The following is an 18,499-nucleotide window of genomic DNA, read 5'->3' as shown; positions in this document are numbered from 1 at the left end:
GGAGTGCATCCCCAGTGTGTGTGTGTGTGTGTGAAATCACAGCACCTGCTGTGGCTGCAGAAACTGGTAACTCATAACTGTTGCCTCCTGTGTTGTTTTTGCTGCATTACCAGCACTGAAGTGACCTCCCTGGGGTGCAAGACTGGGCAGTGTATATGAAAGTCCTGGGCTGCCCAGACAACAAGACCCTTCTCTTGGCCTCACTGATGTGGTCCAAAGGAAAGCAGAGCAATATGTTTGGCACCAGCTTGGCTGCAGGAATTGCCGGAAGGAGGTGTACAATATGCCATCCAACTGTCTTAGGGACTCCACTCCGAATTTGTGTAGGATTTACTCCTTAGTACTTTCTTTTCCCGAAGATTTCCCCTTAAGGCAGTGGGTAAGTGTTTAGAATGCCTCTTACATAACAGATTGGCAGTGAGGCTCTGAAAGGTTGGCTGACTCTTTTCTAGATTCCCACCCCCAAAAAGAGTTGCTTTATTGGGAAACGATGGATGCCACATCTTTTGTAAGCTCAGCCTGCCCCAATCTGGTGCCTTCCGAATGTTGTGGACTACAGTTCTATCAGCTCAGGGTTCTGCTGGCTGGGACTGATGGGATTTGCAGTCCAAAACATCTGCAGGGCACCAGGTTGGCAAAGGCTGGCAAACCACTTTGTTCGAACCAGCAGCTACTGAACCACTCACATTTTACTACAAAGTCTTCTCATTTTTAGGCCCTCGGGTTAATGCTGCTCAGCACATAATCTCTGGCTTTTCCTTCTAAATATACAGTTAGCATGAACAAGCTATAACGCAGCTTCAAACGAGAGTCATAATTACAGCAGCTAAAAAAGAGAAGCATTTCCACCACCCCCCTTCTACCCTGTGCACTGCCATTGACTTTTCATGGGTAAATGCCAAATCACACCCTTCAATATAAAAAGCCACGGCAGGTCAACACAGGTCTTTGCTTGTGCTGTCTTACGACATTGCGCACTCTCTCTCTCTGACCTTTTTTTTAACCATTCGGAATTAAAGGTTCTCCAAGGAAGATCAAAGTAACCCTTTCCACTCCGAAGACTGAAAGGGCACCATTCCAGAAGCCTGAATCTGCCATTCCCAGAAGCCACTGAGAAGAAGCGAGGGGATCGGGAGCAGGAGACACTGGCTTGAGACCCAGGTTGATCCCAGTTTTATTTATTTAATTTATGGGTCACACTTCAGTAAAACTACAGGGAAAACATGCAAGTGAAACAACAATGAAAACAAGGACACAGAGTAGATCAACACAGCAGTGAAACTCAACAGAGCAGATCAAACAAACATTAAATCCAGCTTGCATCCCATGCTAGAATGCCTGGACAAATGAAAACATTTTTCCCTGGTGCATCACGGTTGGCACCAGTTGAGCCTCCCTAAGGAGGGCATTCCAGAAGCAGGGGGCCATGACCAAAAAGTCCTTCTCCTTGGTAATCACCCAGCTCGCCTCAGGTGCAAAACAGAGCCGGTGCCGAGGTCTCAGGCCACTCCAGATGTTAGAGGGAAGCGTCAGGGCTTTGTGTTGTGCCCTGAAATGGACACGCAGCTACCAGCACTGTTTAAGAGCAGGTTTTGAATCATCAGTCCCAGTTAGTAATCCAGGCTGTATTCCTTGCCCTCACTCCCCTCCAGTGGGACTTTGCAGGGTGGAGGAGTCACTGGAGCAACCACAGCCCAGCTGTTAATCGTGGCTGCTATGGAGGGTGGTGCTGCAGAGAATGACCAGGCCAAATCAATGCCAGATCCTGGCTGATACAGTGATCAGCTCTAGGTTGGTCCCAGTGCCTCACCCAACAGCCAGGAGATCAGCTTAAGGGCCATAGGATCCTGGGCCAGCTCAGCCCCAACCCTCCTCCCCACCCTGGATAACCCCAGCATGTGTCCCTCCTACACAGTTGAGCAGAAAGACATCTCTGCTCAATACACATACACCATCCAAGACAAAGGAAGTTTGGGTTGTTCTGCCAGTTACTGCATTGTGTACCAACTGAAGTTTCTAAGAAGCCTTCAAAGGCAGCTCAACAAGCAAGGAATTGCAGTAGTTTAACCCAAGAGGTTTCCACACCTGGTCAACACAGGCCAGGCTCTGACTGTCAGTATAAATCTATCTATTTATCTATCTATATATTCTGTATCTATAGGTAGGTTGGTTGGTAGGTAGGTAGGTAGGTAGATATTAGGTTTCACCATTACCAGTTTGTGTCAGTATCTCTGTCACAGCTTAGTATGCGACAAAATCACCTCATGAATACATATTAAGGTCATAAAAATATAAAATACCGTATTTTTCGCCCTATAGGACGCACTTTATCCCTTCCAAAAATGAAGGGGAAATGTGTGTGTGTCCTATGGGGCAAATGCAGGCTTTCGCTGAAGCCTGAAGAGCCCCACCGCCAGCCCTGCAAGCTCGGGGGACAGTGGGTGGGGAAATATTTTTTCCCCTCCCCCCCCAAAAAAAATCTAGGTGCGTCCTATGGGCCAGTGCATCCTATAGGGCGAAAAATATGGTATGCATATACACATTTAGAGCAATTAATGTGTGACTCACCACGCTGCAGCCGGGACAGTCAGGGCCATTCTCACAGGTTCTGTGGCGGGCCTGGATCCCGCCTCCACACTGGGATGTGCAACGTTCCCAGGCACCCCAGCCAGTCCAGAACATGTGTGGAGAGCACAGCAGGTGCTCATTGCAATACCTGTGAGAAGGGAAGCAAAAGAGAAAAGAAACAGTATACCTGGTCACAGCTATTTGCATTATTTAAGAACAGGGTTTAGTGCTTTCACTATCAAGAAGGTACACATACATTTCTGAAGACCAATGTGAAGCCGAATATGATTGTGGTCTTACCATAATATTTTGTGGTAATATATAGGACTGGTCTCTGCCTCAAAAAGGTTACATTCGCAGGCTGGGCGACGGAAGAGGCGTGCCTCCCTCCTGGCCAGCCGGGCTAGGTGAGGCGCTTGGGCTCTCAGCAGCATCTTCCAGCCCTCTCCTCGCTTGGCTGGCCCCTTCCCTTTCTGCTCCACTGGAGGTGTGGCTTTCCGCACCGCTGGACAAGGAGCTGCTCCTCAGAAGCCTCATAGGCTCTCTGTATTCCCCTGCGTCCTCCCCTGTTCCGATGGCAGTCCCCTGACAATACCCAACCGAAAATTGCCCCATATCAAGCACTACACGTTCAAGGATACTGTCCCTACTGGCAGTTATGGAACTTCTTTCTCTCTCTCTCCCTCTCTTCCTCTCTCTCTCTCTCTCTTTCTCTCTCTCTCTCACACACACAAAAGCACAGCAGACAACTCAAGCCCAGTACATGCACAGGACTCTCGACTGCAGCCAAAGAGTTTGTAAAAACTGCTTTGCTTTTAATAAAACAAAACGAGACATGAAGCCAACTTCACATTTTCCTCCCAGTCAGAATGAGCCACTGCACACATGTTAAATTGCTGCACCAAGCAGACAAGCCCCAGAAGCCTCCAGGTCTCATTGTGGGGGTGAATCTGCTGGAACGCAGGATTTTGAGCAAAGTCTGATTAATCCTCTTTCTGGAAGCATTTCAAGTTAGCAGGAAGTGCTTTTCCCCAGCTGCTCTTCCCCCGTCTGTTAATTTCTTCTTTTCTCAGGACCCAGAGGGCTTATGTTTTGCAGCGATTCTGCAAAACAAGCAATGCAAGGGTTTTAGATCTGTGAAACTGGAGACCTCTGCACTGACCCTGCGTCTGGAAGTGATGAGGGCAGAAGTGAGAGGGTGACATGGAAAAATTGCCAGGCCAGTGACATGACCCTTGATGAATTGACTGAGGCCATAGTCAATCTCCCCAAAGATAGCAATTGCTATTTGAAGGTGTGGAAGGGAGAGGGGGAGGAGCGACAGATGATTAAAAACATGCACACAAGCTGGTCCCTTCCCCCCAGTGACTCCAAACTCAAGCTTGTTTCCTGGAAAAGAATTCATTGTGCTCACACAGACTTCATATTTCCCTCCATAGAATAGGAACAGATGCTCGTTCTTATAGTGACTGAGCACCTCACAGTTACAGATAGGTAGCTGTGTTGGTCTGCCATAGTCAAAACAAAAAAATTCCTTCCAGTAGCACCTTAAAGACCAACTAAGTTAGTTCTTGGTATGAGCTTTCGTGTGCATGCACACTTCTTCAGATACACTTCTTCAGATACACCTCACAAACGCAACACCAGCACACTTACAGGGTTGGGGGCAGCAATACTGACAAACTGGAACGTGTCCAGAGAACTGACACTGACAAACTGGAACGTGTCCAGAGGAGGGCAACCAAAATGGTCAAAGGCCTGGAAACGATGCCTTATGAGGAACGGCTAAGGGAGCTGGGCATGTTTAGCCTGGAGAAGAGGAGGTTAAGGGGTGATATGATAGCCATGTTCAAATATATAAAAGGATGTCACATAGAGGAGGGAGAAAGGTTGTTTTCTGCTGCTCCAGAGAAGCGGACACGGAGCAATGGATCCAAACTACAAGAAAGAAGATTCCACCTAAACATTAGGAAGAACTTCCTGACAGTAAGAGCTATTTGACAGTGGAATTTGCTGCCAAGGAGTGTGGTGGAGTCTCCTTCTTTGGAGGTCTTTAAGCAGAGGCTTGACAACCATATGTCAGGAGTGCTCTGATGGTGTTTCCTGCTTGGCAGGGGGTTGGACTCGATGGCCCTTGTGGTCTCTTCCAACTCTATGATTCTATTATTCTATAGTACTGGCGGTATTTGGTGATGTAGCTTAGTAATAGTTATGATGAGGCAAAAGGAATTAACTACAGCAATTATCTCCAAGTGTCCAGGGCTGGGAGAAGGCTGGCAGTGACCTGCTCCCTTGCCACACCATTTACTTGCATGAGCAGTTTTTGCTTCTTTCACAGCAGTCTGGCTAGTTGCCTTCTGCTTTTCATTCCACATAACTTAGAAGATACCATCAAAGATAAAAGCCTGCTCTTTTCCACGCAGCCTGACCCTTGGCTCCCCTCCTTGGTCATTATACTGGTGGGAAGTTTCAGACTGCGCCCAGGAAAGCCTTGGAGCTTCTGCGAACTCAGCAAGAGTGGACAGCCTCCCCAAAGGGCAGCTCTTCCTGCATTATTACAGATCTTCACTTGCAAAGCACATCTGCAAGGAAGCCTTGGGCATGTTCTGGGTTGCTTCCCCTGAAAACATGCTCCAGAAGATTTTGCAATGCCCCAGATTTTTGTTTCAGATGTGCTGGGGTCCGGAAGCAGACAGGTCAAGTTGTAAAGAGTATCCTGACAGCAGGAAATTTTAAAACCTCTGCTTTAAAGTGTGATGGAGCCTGTGTGGTGGAAGCATGAGGAACCCCAGCTTTGCCAAGCTGGAAGAGGTGAGCTTTATATAGCAATTAAAATACTTTTTAAGTATAGTCTGCTTTAATGTAACATAGATTGTTAGGCAGCTACAACCTTGAAAGCATTCTCTAGAGCTTTACAGAGCCTTAGAATACTCAGTGAAGAAATCAAAAACCAGCTGGCTAACAATCCAGTGCAGAGATCATACACTTTCCCCTGAATTGCAGGTTTCGAAGGCAGCCATGTGCCAGGCTAAAGGCACTGCAGGGAGAGGCAAAACTATGTGGCAATGCTGATTTGGGGAGATCCCAACTAAGTGAAAACTGCAACTGAATTTTTATTCCCTCAGTAACTATAAGGATGCTACAAGCAGAAATAGCAGAAATTGGAGGAGCAAAGGCTGATTGACACAAAGGAGGAGAAATGAAAGAGGTTGATAGAATCAAGGAGACACCTAAAGGTTAAGTCAATGACGAGGAGAAAGCAGCTTACCTTTCTTCCCGGTTCTGTCCCACACACACACGGCCTCCATGCCGAGGGCTTGGGTTGGTGCAAGAGCGCTGGCGGACTTGGAAGCCTATCCCACAGGAAGTGCTGCAAGGGGACCAAGATGTCCAAGGAGTCCAGCCTCCATTTCTAGAAGAATAAGGGAGCAGAACTCTGAACCTACGTGGGAAACAGCTGTTTGGAAGGGATTGTGGAAATCTGGACTGAGGGGAAAGGACAGGCAAGGAAAGAGTTAAGCACCCCTTTCTCCCACTACTCCAGTGATTTTTTCTTTAAAAAATTACATCCTATACACGTCCATAGTTGACATTTTAAGGTTTATACCTAAAAGACCCTGTATTTACACCTAAAACATGTATGGAGCGGCCCAAAGTGCGACATCAATACCCATTTGCAGAAAAGTTCCCCACCCCTTCAAGGTCCCCTCCTCTTTCTTTGGCTCACCTGGAGCAGTTGGCCACTTCTAGACTTGGCCCTTCACACTGCCGCCCTCCGCATTTTGGAACTGGGCTGTCACACGAGCGTCTTCTGCAGAGGCAAAAGCCCACACTGGAGCCGTCCACGTGGGAGCAAGACTTCCACTCTGACCAGGCTCCAAAATGGCCATCCACAGTCAGATTCCTTACCTAGAAAGCAAAAGGCCAAAAGACAAGCTCTGGCTGCCATAGTTAAGGTAATAAAAGTCATGGAGCTCAGCTCTTGCTCAATTATACTGCTTTCATATGCTTGAATATTTCTCATTTAAAAAAACAAAAAACACTTCTGCATTTCAAAAATTAGCATGCCTGGGGAAAAGGGCATTATTTCCCTGATGTGACAGCTTTCCATACGCAGGGATTTTTTGCATATGGGGAAAATTTAAACATGGGACTTCCTCACTCTCATCATGAAGTGATACAGTCCTATGAGGACTGTACTATGATGCAATTCTGCTGGCAATGTGTGTCAATCGCTGTCATTTTACCATTTCCTCAAAATTCTAGACCAAAGGGCTTTCTCCATCTTTTCTACAAAAGGGGAAATTATCTCATTGCACACAAGACATTTTTCATTATGCATGTTGAGTATTTTTGCCTCTTCAAGACCCAGCATGTACAACTGGAGCTGCTGGATCATGGCCACAGTGTGCCCAAAACGTATTACCAGCTTTCTCACATACCAGCTGTCTCTTAGCAGAGGCAGCCAGGGTTCATCAAGCCATTCAACACCCCGAACAGCTGTGCTATATGCAGCAATCTGCAGATACTATGATTGTGTATCAAAAAGACTGGCTTCCTGCTGCCATCAACATTACCTTAGGTTCTTTGGGGGAATTGTTCAGTTCACAGTTTTGCAATTCAGTTCATACATATAGACCAGAAATAAATTGAAGTAGATACTCGGTGCATTGAGTTGAAACACAGGCTTAAAAATAAATAGGCTGAAAGTAGACAGCCATTATAAGTGTTGTGGAAGTTGTTTCAATACACAATCTCTACCTTAAAAACCAAACACCTTGGAAGGCAGTGAATGCATGTCAGAAACCCTTCAACCACCCAACAGCATGCCTGTCTCCCTTCATCGATAGTCCACTAGCTGTAATCATTGATGAGATATGATTATGTGAATGACACTGGTCACCAGTGCAACATACCTCAAGCTTAGAGGAAAGCAGCATATCCAACTAGCATTGACACAGATAAAAGGCTATCATGCAGTGCAAAGGTGTAAGAATGAAAGAAAATTAGTCTGGACTCAACAAACCCATCAGGCAGATCACCGGGAGCAAGTGTGACATTACCAAGTCCCATGAGCAAGTTAAACAAGGCTGGGAGCAACAGGCTCAAGAGTCCTCCAGCCTTCCTCCCATTTGCCTGGCCTGGCATTCCTGCCTCTCCAACCCACAGCCCTCCGGGGCCAGCTTACAGCATCACTTGTCTCTGGGCCCCATGGGAGGCTTCCTGGCAGTCTTCCTCTTTATCAACCTCTCCTTTCACGGAGCCCCTTCTCCCCAGACTCGGGCTTGCCTACCTAACTTGCTAGATTTTGACTGCTCAGCCCCCTGCTTCCTGTCTGAACTCTTCTGCCTCAAGACTCCCTTCTTCCCACTCTGCTCCAGACCTGCATTTCCCTGAGTGCCCTGCAGCACAGCCTTGGATTCCTTCCCACTTCCTGCCAACAGCACACATCTCTTGGGATGTCCCAATCCCTGTGTGAGGCTTCCGCAGCCAGCCTGATGTTCCACTTCTCTGCAACAACTGCAATTGCCAGCATCCTACAGTTGCAACAAACGGATCTTCTCTTCTTATGCATGTGAGACTGTTGGTGGATAACTTAATGACTCAGACATACAAATCATGCTGCGTAACAGCTTGCAGAGGAAAGAAGAAAGGTTCAGCCTGTAGCTCAGATCAGAGAGACAAGAAGGCTTGAACTGACATTATTTGTGCATAATCACTTCCTTGACCCAAATACTCAGACTTACTTCTTCTTTTTGCATTTTTTTTATTTTCAATGCAGAATCATAACAAAAATTACAAACATTGAATCCAAAATAGTACTCAGACTTACTTCTGCGGGAATCACTTGGACTCAGGGAAAAGAAGAATCTGAATTGAACTTACTGGACACAATGAGATGCTTTGCTCCCACTGACTCATACTCAGGCTTTCTTCCAGAGGTGTGCACTTCTTGAGCACCAGGTCCCAGCCGCAGTAAGGATCCTGGGATCCAACACATGCGCTGGAAACACAAACCCAAAACATCAGACTGCAGTATAATCGTGCACCAGGAAGGGCTTCAAGTGGGTCCACGCTCAAGAAGGCATGTGCTGTAGAGGGGCACAGAGGACTTGTCAACCTGGGAAGGGAGCCCATCTAGGAGAAGGAAAACTCTGATCCTAAATCTCTGCTGCCTTGTGACTATATTCATTCATGAGAAAGGCTTTGGGAGTAGACCCTGAGGAAAAACCTGTACCACCTGCCTTGTGGGACACATTAAGGAGAAGAAAAGGCTCAGGAGTGAACCCTGCACAAATCCAGAGTGGAGTCCTGAAGGCAGCTGGGTGGCGCCTTGTACACCCACTTCCGGCAACTCCTGCAGCCAAGCTGGGGCCAAGCCTTTTGCTCTGCTTCCATCTGGACATCAGCAAGGCTGAGAGAGGGGTCTTGTCATCTGGGCAGCCCAGGACCTTCATACATGCTGCCCAGCCTTGCACCCCCGAGGTCACTCCAGTGCTGCTAACACAGCAGTTTGACTTTACCCCTGGAGGAGCACTCCATTGTCCCTCGAGACAGATGGATACCAACAACCTGTGCTTGAGAAAGAGCTGCTGTTTCTAGCAAAAGACCTATCACACTTGACAAGTAGGGCAGAGTAGGAGGGAGAATTCTAGCCCTTCCCCAACTCTCCTCCCCATTCCAGAGAGGTCTCAGAGGTTGAACTTCCCTACAGATAATCTCCATTTGTTGGAGCAATTAATAGTTTTCTGGAGATGTTCTACTTTGTCCCAAAAGGAAAAGCACTGTAGATTATATTATTGAGATTAGATCATTATTAAACCCTTTAATTGGAATATTAAACAACTAAAGCTTCAACTGATTAATTGATAGGAGGCTATTTTGGATGGGTGCAATGGACCTCAACTGTCCTTGAGCACATGTGCAAACCAGAGAAACTGTGGCAACCATGCACATACCACAACTACATGCACATACCACACCACTTTCTCCTCAGCTAGCAGTAAGTCTTGATTTTTTTTGTTTTGTTTTTCCCCAAAACTCTTTATTTTATGGGGGTTGATCTTCATAGATAATGCATCTTGGAGGAACCCCACCCCCCATTCAATTAATAGATTAAGTGGAAGTTGAATGATCAACTAAAATTCTTTAAGATTGGCTGGTGGCCCCAACAGTAATGCGTTTTTACAATCCCTGATATCTTTGAATTCTGCACTTCTCACAGTCAGCCAGCCAGATACCTGTGTGTTTTGTAAAACAGACATCTCTTCAGTGGGATCTTCACCACACTTCTCTGAAGGCCCACATACAGAGCACTCTGGCTGTGTAAAATCTGCAGACTCCTGATGGGCTCCCACTGCTTCTTTGGGAATATGTCAATCTCCTCCAGCAAGCAGCTGCTCGATGTTTGATTAACTGGAGCAAGTACTTTCTTAATAGTGCCATGATCTGTAACGGCAAGAGAAGGGAGTTATTTGTGTAAACAATGATGCAAGTAGAGGATGCATGCATTCCTTGCAACTCAAAGGAGACCTACGTTGCATGAAACCAACTGACACTGAATTAGTCAAATGGCCCATCTTGCAAGGTGTTGTGTAATCTGACTGGAAACAGTTCTCCAGGATTTGGACTTTTAGGCAGATTTCACTCCCAGTTCTGCGGCTTACCGGTGCTAATTTAAGATGGATGGAGATGATGGGAGCCATAATCCAACAACATCTGGGGATCCAAGGTTGAAGAACACTGTTTCAGGTGATCTAGCAGTGAATTATTGCATATAATTGCTACGCTGCGCAGGAGTGTAACTGTGCTCCAGAGCACTGATTGGCAACTAGTTTCAACCCAGGGCCTCTTAGAAGAAGGAATGGGCAATGGCTGACCAGGGTACTGCCACAACTGGACAACCAGTAAATCTCACTCCTATGGCCACTATTCAATCCTTATTCTCCTCTTGCCTTAGGCTTCCAGTTGCTGATCCATGGGGTGGTGAACCTGCAGCACGGGTGCCACAAGTGACACTGGTATCATAGAATTGTAGAGTTCCAACTATAGAGTTGAAAGGGACCCCAAGGGTCATCTAGTCCAACCCTCTGCAATACAGGAATCTTTTGCCCAATGTGGGGCTCGAACCCATGACCCTGAGATGAAGAGTCTTTTGCCCCACTGGCTGAGCTATCCCGGCTGTGACAGAATCAGACCTGCACTTCTGCCTGCCTCTCCTGATGGATGCTCTCTAGATCAACAGACTACAGGCATTGAAATGATTCAGTGTACGTATGCGCTAGAATGCCACTCTCCCACCCTTTGGACCGGCAGCACACGTGACCAAAAGGTTAATCACAACTCTTGTTTGGAGTTCCTCTGGGCAGCCAGCCACTTTCCCTTCATACAAAACAAGACCAGGAATGCAATGCCATGTGCAGAGAGACCCCTGAACCATGCAACGGACTCCTGTTTGCTCCTCCCGTGGCACAAGGGCAGCCAGCCATTCTAGGGAAGGGGAGGCCTGAGAGAATCTCCTGTCCAGCGCCTCTTGTTGCCCAGTTAGGCCTGCAATTGTTGGATAAAATACCATGGGAATGATCCAGTCCAGTGAACAGGGACAGAGACACAGATTAACTCCCACTCTTCTCTTTCCCAGGGCTTCCTTTGTATTGTGTGGAGGCCTAGATACCTAAGCTTAAGTCAAGGAAACATTCTGTTTGTTCTAATATCCCATTCTGTTCATTTCTGTTTCTGTAATTATTACCATAGATCATATTCTGTCTGGGGCTTGTAGGGAAAACTGCACTTTTTATGATTTTTTGATCGCTCAGATATGCTATCCTTAGACTATTACAAAGGAAAAGTTAATTTAAAATTAAATCAAAATGTAACACTGTGAAGATTAAATCTTCGTCAAGAAAATGCAACAGGTCTGGGCTGGAAGCAAAGTCATGAAGAAACACTGGAGTTCAGAGCCAGGGATTTTAGCAGCAGCCACAAATAGGTGCAAGGTCAGCACACGATATCTAAAAACAGAAGGCAGGATGGGAGAAGGCATTCAGACACACACCAAAAGTGTCCAGAGTTAGAAAGCATCTTCTTGACTTTTCCTCTGTATTAAATGTCTGGTAAGCTTTTGTCAACAGACCAATGAAGGTAGATGCTGTGGGGGTTTCTAGCTCTGAAAAATGCACCTTTCTTTTTCTTTTTCTTCTTCTTCTTCTTCTTCATAATAATAATAATAATAATATTTTTTTATTTGTATCCCACCCTCCCCTGCCGGAGCTGGGCTCAGAGCGGCTAACATCATATTAATAACACAATATACATAAAAACAAGCAATCAATTGATTTAAATGCATCCCAAAATTAATTCAAATAAATTAAAATTAAAATCAAACTAAACAATTGGCAGTCCCCAGGTTAAATTGAAAGCGGTTAATTCTCACCAGGACCAACTGTTTCCACTGATATTATAAGGACCTGTGAGCGGGCTGGGAAACCTCCTTCGTGCTTGTTCTTATACAAAGAGAAAATGAGTCAGACTGAACCCTGACCATAGGCCTGGCAGAACAGCTCTGTCTTGAAGGCCCTGCGAAAAGATGTCAAATCTCGCAGGGCCCAGGCCGGGGCCATGACTGAAAAGGCGCTGGCTCTGGTCGAGGCCAGTCTGACCACCCTGGGGCCCGGGATCTTCAGGGTGTTGTTATTAGCAGACCGTAGGGTCCTCCGTGGGACATACCAGGAGAGGCAGTCCCGTAGGTATGAGGGTCCTAGGCCGTATAGGGCAGGCTTCCTCAACCTCGGCCCTCCAGATGTTTTTGGCCTACAACTCCCATCATACCTAGCTAGCAGGACCAGTGTTCAGGGATGATGGGAATTGTAGTCTCAAAACATCTAGAGGGCCAAGGTTGAGGAAGCCTGGTATAGGGCTTTAAAGATTAAAACCAGCACCTTAAATCTGACCCCATACTCCACCAGGAAACAGTGTAGCTGGTGTAGTACCAGGTGAATGTGATCCTGCGGCGAAGACCCTGTAAGGAGTCTTGCTGCGGCATTCTGCACCCGCTGGAGTTTCTGGGTCAGTCTCAAGGGCAGCTCCACATAGAGCAAGTTACAATAATCCAGTCTGGAGGTGACTGTCGCGTGGATCACAGTGGCGAGGTCAGGGCGAGAGAGGTAAGGAGCCAACTGCTTAGCTTGGTGGAGATGTAAAAATGCCGCCTTTGTTGTAGCTGCAATCTGTGCCTCCATGGAAAGGGAGGCATCAAAGTTTACACCGAACTCTTGACGGAAGGTGCTGGCACTAGTTGTGGCCCCGGCAAGGGATAGGAGTTGGCCCCCCAAGCCCATACCATCTCAACCGAGCCAAAGGACCTCTGTCTTCAAAGGATTTAACTTCAACCGGATGGCATGCAGCCATTCAGCCACGGCTTCCAGTCATCTGAACAGTGTCGTCATTGCCTCCTCCTCCTCCTCCTCCTCCTCTTAAAACAGCTCTATGTCGCCACTTAGTATGGCCTCCACTATTGCTCTCTTTCCCCGCAACACATTGTATCATAAGTGTCTGGTGTTGGTAACAGGGAAGTTTATAGAGGGAGAATGCTACAAGTCTATATATAGTCTCGGAGGCTAATCAGATATAATCTTTGTCAATTTCACTCCTGCAGCAAAGGTTCTTGCCAGTTTCACTGCTGCTCTTTTCAACCTTTGCAATGGGACTCGATAATGTGCAGCTGGCACTGAATTATCCAGGGCTAGTAGCTAGGTACACAAGCCTTTGTTTGAGACAGCGAAGGTGGGAGACAGGTGTGTACATATTCTGTGAACTGAAAACAGCAGCAAACTTCTGAGGAAACCAGGGGACAAAGTTCCACATCTCTCTGCCTGGATCCAAAAAGTGATGAGTGGAAGGAAATAGTGCTCTTTTGCAAACGTGCTAAGAGAGAGAGAGGACGCCACACTAACTATAAGGGGTAGGCTCTATAGCAATCCTCTTGTGAAAGGAGAACATGGATTTAGTTTTCCTCTTCTCATTCGGTGCTCTGAACAGCTCTTCCACACAAGGAAGAAGGGCATTTTGGGATCCATCCCTCACTGCAGTTCCCTTGCTTGTTGCAACCTTCCATGGGTCTCCACTTGCACACATTACAAGCTGGATCCTGAACACAAACTGGTTCTGACCTGATCTTCTAAAGAGAGAATTCTGAGTCTTCTGCTATGCTGCCATAGAAATTAAATCTAATGAGGACAGGAATGTTAGTATTGCAGCTGTACTGCTGCTGTAACCAGTTAATACCGAGAGTATTTCAGATGTAGTCCCTTAGAAAGAGCTAATATGAAATATTTCAGTTAATTTCTTTCCTTATGCAACAGCATCAGGCCGGAGAAGCTGCGGTGAAGGAGGAGTAGAATTTGCAGTCTAGGAGCATCAGTCTGGAATGGCTGTGTGCAATCCTTTAACCACCAGCCGTTTCCCCTCTGCACCTCCCCAGCTCTACTTATGAAGCAAGCTTACTTGTGGGTGTCCTGGCTGGAGGGGCAAAGGTGTGGGGGAGGAAAAGTGGCTGATGAGAGAAGTAGGCAGAGAAAGATTTATGCATGTGATGATCCATAAAAAATGTGCGGATAAGTGAATTCATTTGCAAACTCCTCAGATACATTAAAAGGCACTATCCAAAATGATAATTCATTTGAATTCCGTGAGTCTATCTTGAGGACGCCATGAAACAATCCGCTGTACATTTTCAGAATCAAGTAAGTATTTTGACAATTGCTTGTCATGCTGTCCAAATGCTTATTCTACAGCAATAGGATAATTATGATTATCTTTTCACATCCCTCTGAATGAGACTTCTCTCATTCAGCCTTGTCCTTTTCAGACTTGTGCTTTTAATGGCTTCATCTCTACACCCGGTGATTATTCAAAAGAAAAGGCTGTGCCCTAGTCAAAACAAAGAGTTTTGATGAAGAACAAAAGAATCAGGGAACAAAAAATTCTGTTTTCCTAACCCCTCTATCACAAGACAAACCTGTTTCTGAATGGGATGTGACTGCCTGGGTTTCCTCCCCAAAATCAGGCAATGCACCTGAAACAAAACCCAGGCCAAGCACCACATCACACATACCTAAGGACACCTCCCTCTTCTGGCGTACTATATCAGGCCTCCTGGAGAATGATCACAATGTGCCAGTCTGCGCTATCAAACCTCTTGAATGGATGCAGTCCTATCACTCACTTGATCAAGACCAGGATGCTGAGTCCAATCAGCTAACAGTATCCCCAGAAAATTTACCAGCCTGGCCTCCAGTAACTATAAATGAGGTCAAAAACCTCATTATGCAGCTAAAAAAAATAAAGAACCAGGCATTGATCACTTGCCTCCAGAACTCTTGAAATCCAATATTGATTGGTGGGCACCCCTGGTAATCTTCTCACATATTGACTCATCTGGTCTACTCCCAGATGCCTGGGCCACAGCCCAGGTATATTCAAAAAGGGCCTCACATCTGATCTGGCTAGCTACAGACCAATCAGTTTGTTACCTATAACTAGTAAACTATATGCAAAGCACTTCTATAACAAACTAGCCGACTAGATAGACGATGAGGCTATTCTCACCGAAGAGCAAGCAGGATTTAGGCAAGGCAAATCCACTCTAGATCATTGCTTTCTTCTAGCACATCTCATAGACAAGTAAGTTAAGAAACCATGTGGTGTGCTTTACGCTGTTTTCATCAATTTGAAAGCTGCATTTGACTCAATTTCGTGAATAAGACTCTGGGATAAGCTGAACTCCTCAAGTATAGACAAAAAACTACTGTACTTGATCAAATGCTTATATGAAGATACAGTGTTGAAAGTGTGCTGCTCCACAAATGGACAACTTACAGCATCTATACAAGCCACAAAGGGAGTCAAGCAAGGGGGTATCCTAGCCCTGGCACTGTTCAACTTGCATATAAATGACATTGTCCAGTGTCTAACATCTCCACCCCTAAATTGGCCACAAAACCCATCTCAATACTATTATATGCAGATGATGCGATTCTTCTATTCCAGACAAAAGTAGGCCTAAAAAGACTAATCAGAGCATTTTCAGGATATTGCCAGAGAGAACAGCTGGCCGTGAATTATCGTATTTTTCGACCTATAAGACGCATTGTATTTTTCGCTCTATAAGTCGCACCAGACCATAAGACGCACCTAGTTTTTGGAGGAGGACAACAAGAAAAAAAACATTCTGAATCCCATAAGCCAGGACAGCAAGCGGGATCGCAGCTCAGTGATCCCGCTTGCTGTCCTGGCTTATGGGATAGCTGCGCGCAGCCTCTCCCGGGCAGTGGCATGAATTCTCCCCCTGTCCAGGAGAGGCTGCGAGCGGCTAAGGCTCCCCCAAGAACCACGCTCCCTTTAAAGAGCGCGTGGAGTCGGTGTGCGGCTCTTTAAAGGGAGCGCTGAGCAGAGCCTCCCGCCTGCATTTGCTCCATAAGATGCACACACATTTCCCCTTAAATTTTAGGAGGGGGAAAGTGCATCTTATAGAGCAAAACATACGATACAAGAAAACAAAAGTCATGGTTTTCTGAAGAAACTATAGGGCCCATAGATGGTGCATGGACAACCAGCTAATTCAACAGGTCAAAGTTTTCAAATATCTTGGCCTTATTTTCCAGTCTACAGGGTCATGGGGAGCACACCAGAAATGTGCAAAGGAAAAAGCATCCCAAAGCGCCAAAATTCTGACACGCTTTTTCCACACAAAATGTGGTAAACATATACTCTCAGTCCTGGAAGTGTTCCAAGCTAAACCCCTAGCACAGTTGTTACATGGGGCTCAGATCTGGACAGGCACTCACCTTGCATCTACGGAAGCTGTCCAATCAAAGTTCTTAAGGCAAATTTTCTCTGTACCACCCTGTGCCCCAAGCACATCATTGCGCACAGAGGCTAATCTTCCCGCAGTAGAATTACGGATCTGGCCTAGGACACTTAACTCTTGGCTTCACCTAAATTCAAATCCCCCCAGTCTAATATCCCTAGTGCTGCAAGATTGTCACAAGAGCGCCTGGACTAAAATTGTCTATCAAAAACTTCACTCTTGTGGTTTATCACCACAACAGCTACTCACTTTGGGTTTTAGTAAAGCAAACAGTCTAATTTGTCAATGCCTAAACGATATCGAGCGCGAGAACAACTTGGCCTCAATAAGGAAATTTTGCCCATGGTATGCCTATTTTCCACCTTCCTTCCCATTTTGACTCTCTGGCACCCTATCTGCATAACCTAGCAATTCTAAAATATAGACACGCTTTTACTCTCACAAGATTGAATGTATTGCCCTTGGCTGTACTTGAGGGACGATTCCAACAGATTCCACATGAAAAACTCTTATGTCCCTGTGGAGATGGCATTCCCGAGTTGGTGGCGCGTGCCCTTCTGGCTTGCACTCTTGATTAAGACTTGAGGAATGAGATTATCACCCCTCTTTTATTGTCCATTCTAGGTCGCTCAAGCACTGCCACAGGGTCCTTTCTCTTGGCAGATCAAGATGAGCAGGTGACAGCAAAGGTTGTAAGGTTTTTAGCTGGGGCAATCAGAATAGGATCCACTATTTGACTATTGATTCAAAACCCTAAAATGTATTTTAGATAACTGACTTTTTATTTCTATTCTTTGTATATTGTATTGTTGTTTTATTGCTATGGCCAATAGCTGACACAAATAAAGATTCATTCATTCATACCCCAGAAGCTTTTGCTCCTTACAGCCTTCTAAAACAGGTTGCTAGAAGCAAGCAGCCAAGTGGGGGCCCTTTCTTGATTGATTCTGTCCTTCTACAGTACCGAGGGAGAAGGCATTTTAAGACTGGTTAGGGTAAGGCAGAGAGAGCCAATGTGATACCTTCGAGACATTATTGGACTCCAGTTTCCACATCTTCCCCAGCCAGCATACTCAATGCCCAACAATATCTGGAGGGCCCCACACTGGGGTATGGCAAGGGGATAATGACCTCTGTGGCACTGAGGTATTCCTCCAAAAGAAACCTTCCCCCTGCAAATAATGAGCTTTGGCAAGACAAGGCGCAGCCTGTTCGTCTTCTGCTGCCAACCACAGATACTGGGCCCTTTGCCCATTCCCCAAACCACATGAGAGCCACTGTCCCATGGGGCTTCCATGGGGCTGGGATAATGTTCAAGTGACCCAAACATATAGACATGAACGCCATAGTGACTTTAGCTTCCTATGGAGTTTCTGAACAGTACTCACACACTGTCCAGCTATGCCATGTTTAAAACTGCTTTTAATGCTTCCTTCATTTTCAAATGTGATTTGCTCAGTGGCCCAGGAGGTCTCAGGTGAGAAACCCTGGACCAGAGGTTATGAGCACAAAGTGCTGCTATGCCATGTATACTGAAGCAGAAAGAAAGAGGGTGCAACTCCACAAAGGGCTGATGCAGGAATATATACTGATGCTTCAAAAGTAATTACTATGCACCTTTATGGAAAACTGGAGACTACAGGATAAATCTCTACAAGAAAATGTGATACTTAATTTTCTTATTTTAAAAAATCCTATGAGACTGTATTTGAGCACTTGGAAGGAGAGGGAGAGAGCGAGTGAGGAACAAGGAAAGACAGATAGAAATAGAGAAACCGCTAGGAGTGGCTCTTTCAAGATTTTTGTCAGCTCAAAGGTTCACTTCTGGTTCCTGCCCTGAAACCACACACAGACTAGAAACATCCCTGATCCACATATCCAGACTTGCACATGAACTTATGGTAAGTATGCACAGTCCAAGCACAGAGAGATTTATTCTGCTGGGCTGTGTGATAAATTGCTAATGGGCCAAGGCACAGATTTATATAGCATAGCAAACAAGTAGAGTGGTACCTCTGGTTATGTATTTAATTTGTTCCGGAGGTCCGTTCTTAACCTGAAACT

General features: G+C 46.0%; 1 protein-coding gene across 2 annotated transcripts in view; it reads right to left on the bottom strand.

Moving 5' to 3' along the window:
- The window catches only part of SEMA5A (semaphorin 5A), a 159,040-nt gene that overhangs the window by 19,251 nt on the left and 121,290 nt on the right, over positions 1-18,499 (bottom strand). For both annotated transcript variants that reach the window (XM_081917739.1, XM_081917740.1), the window contains exons 11-15: positions 9,810-10,017; positions 8,455-8,572; positions 6,296-6,477; positions 5,837-5,980; positions 2,569-2,716 (exon numbers count right to left, since the gene is read on the bottom strand). In XM_081917739.1, coding sequence (XP_081773865.1) covers positions 2,569-2,716; positions 5,837-5,980; positions 6,296-6,477; positions 8,455-8,572; positions 9,810-10,017 — 800 coding nt within the window. The remainder of the gene's footprint in view (positions 1-2,568; positions 2,717-5,836; positions 5,981-6,295; positions 6,478-8,454; positions 8,573-9,809; positions 10,018-18,499) is intronic.

Source organism: Podarcis melisellensis (genome assembly GCF_964234715.1).
Source record: "Podarcis melisellensis genome assembly, chromosome: 7".
Taxonomy (NCBI): Eukaryota; Metazoa; Chordata; class Lepidosauria; order Squamata; family Lacertidae; genus Podarcis; species Podarcis melisellensis.
The sequence above is the reverse complement of the archived record's forward strand: the minus strand, read 5'-3'. Positions and strand labels throughout refer to the sequence as shown.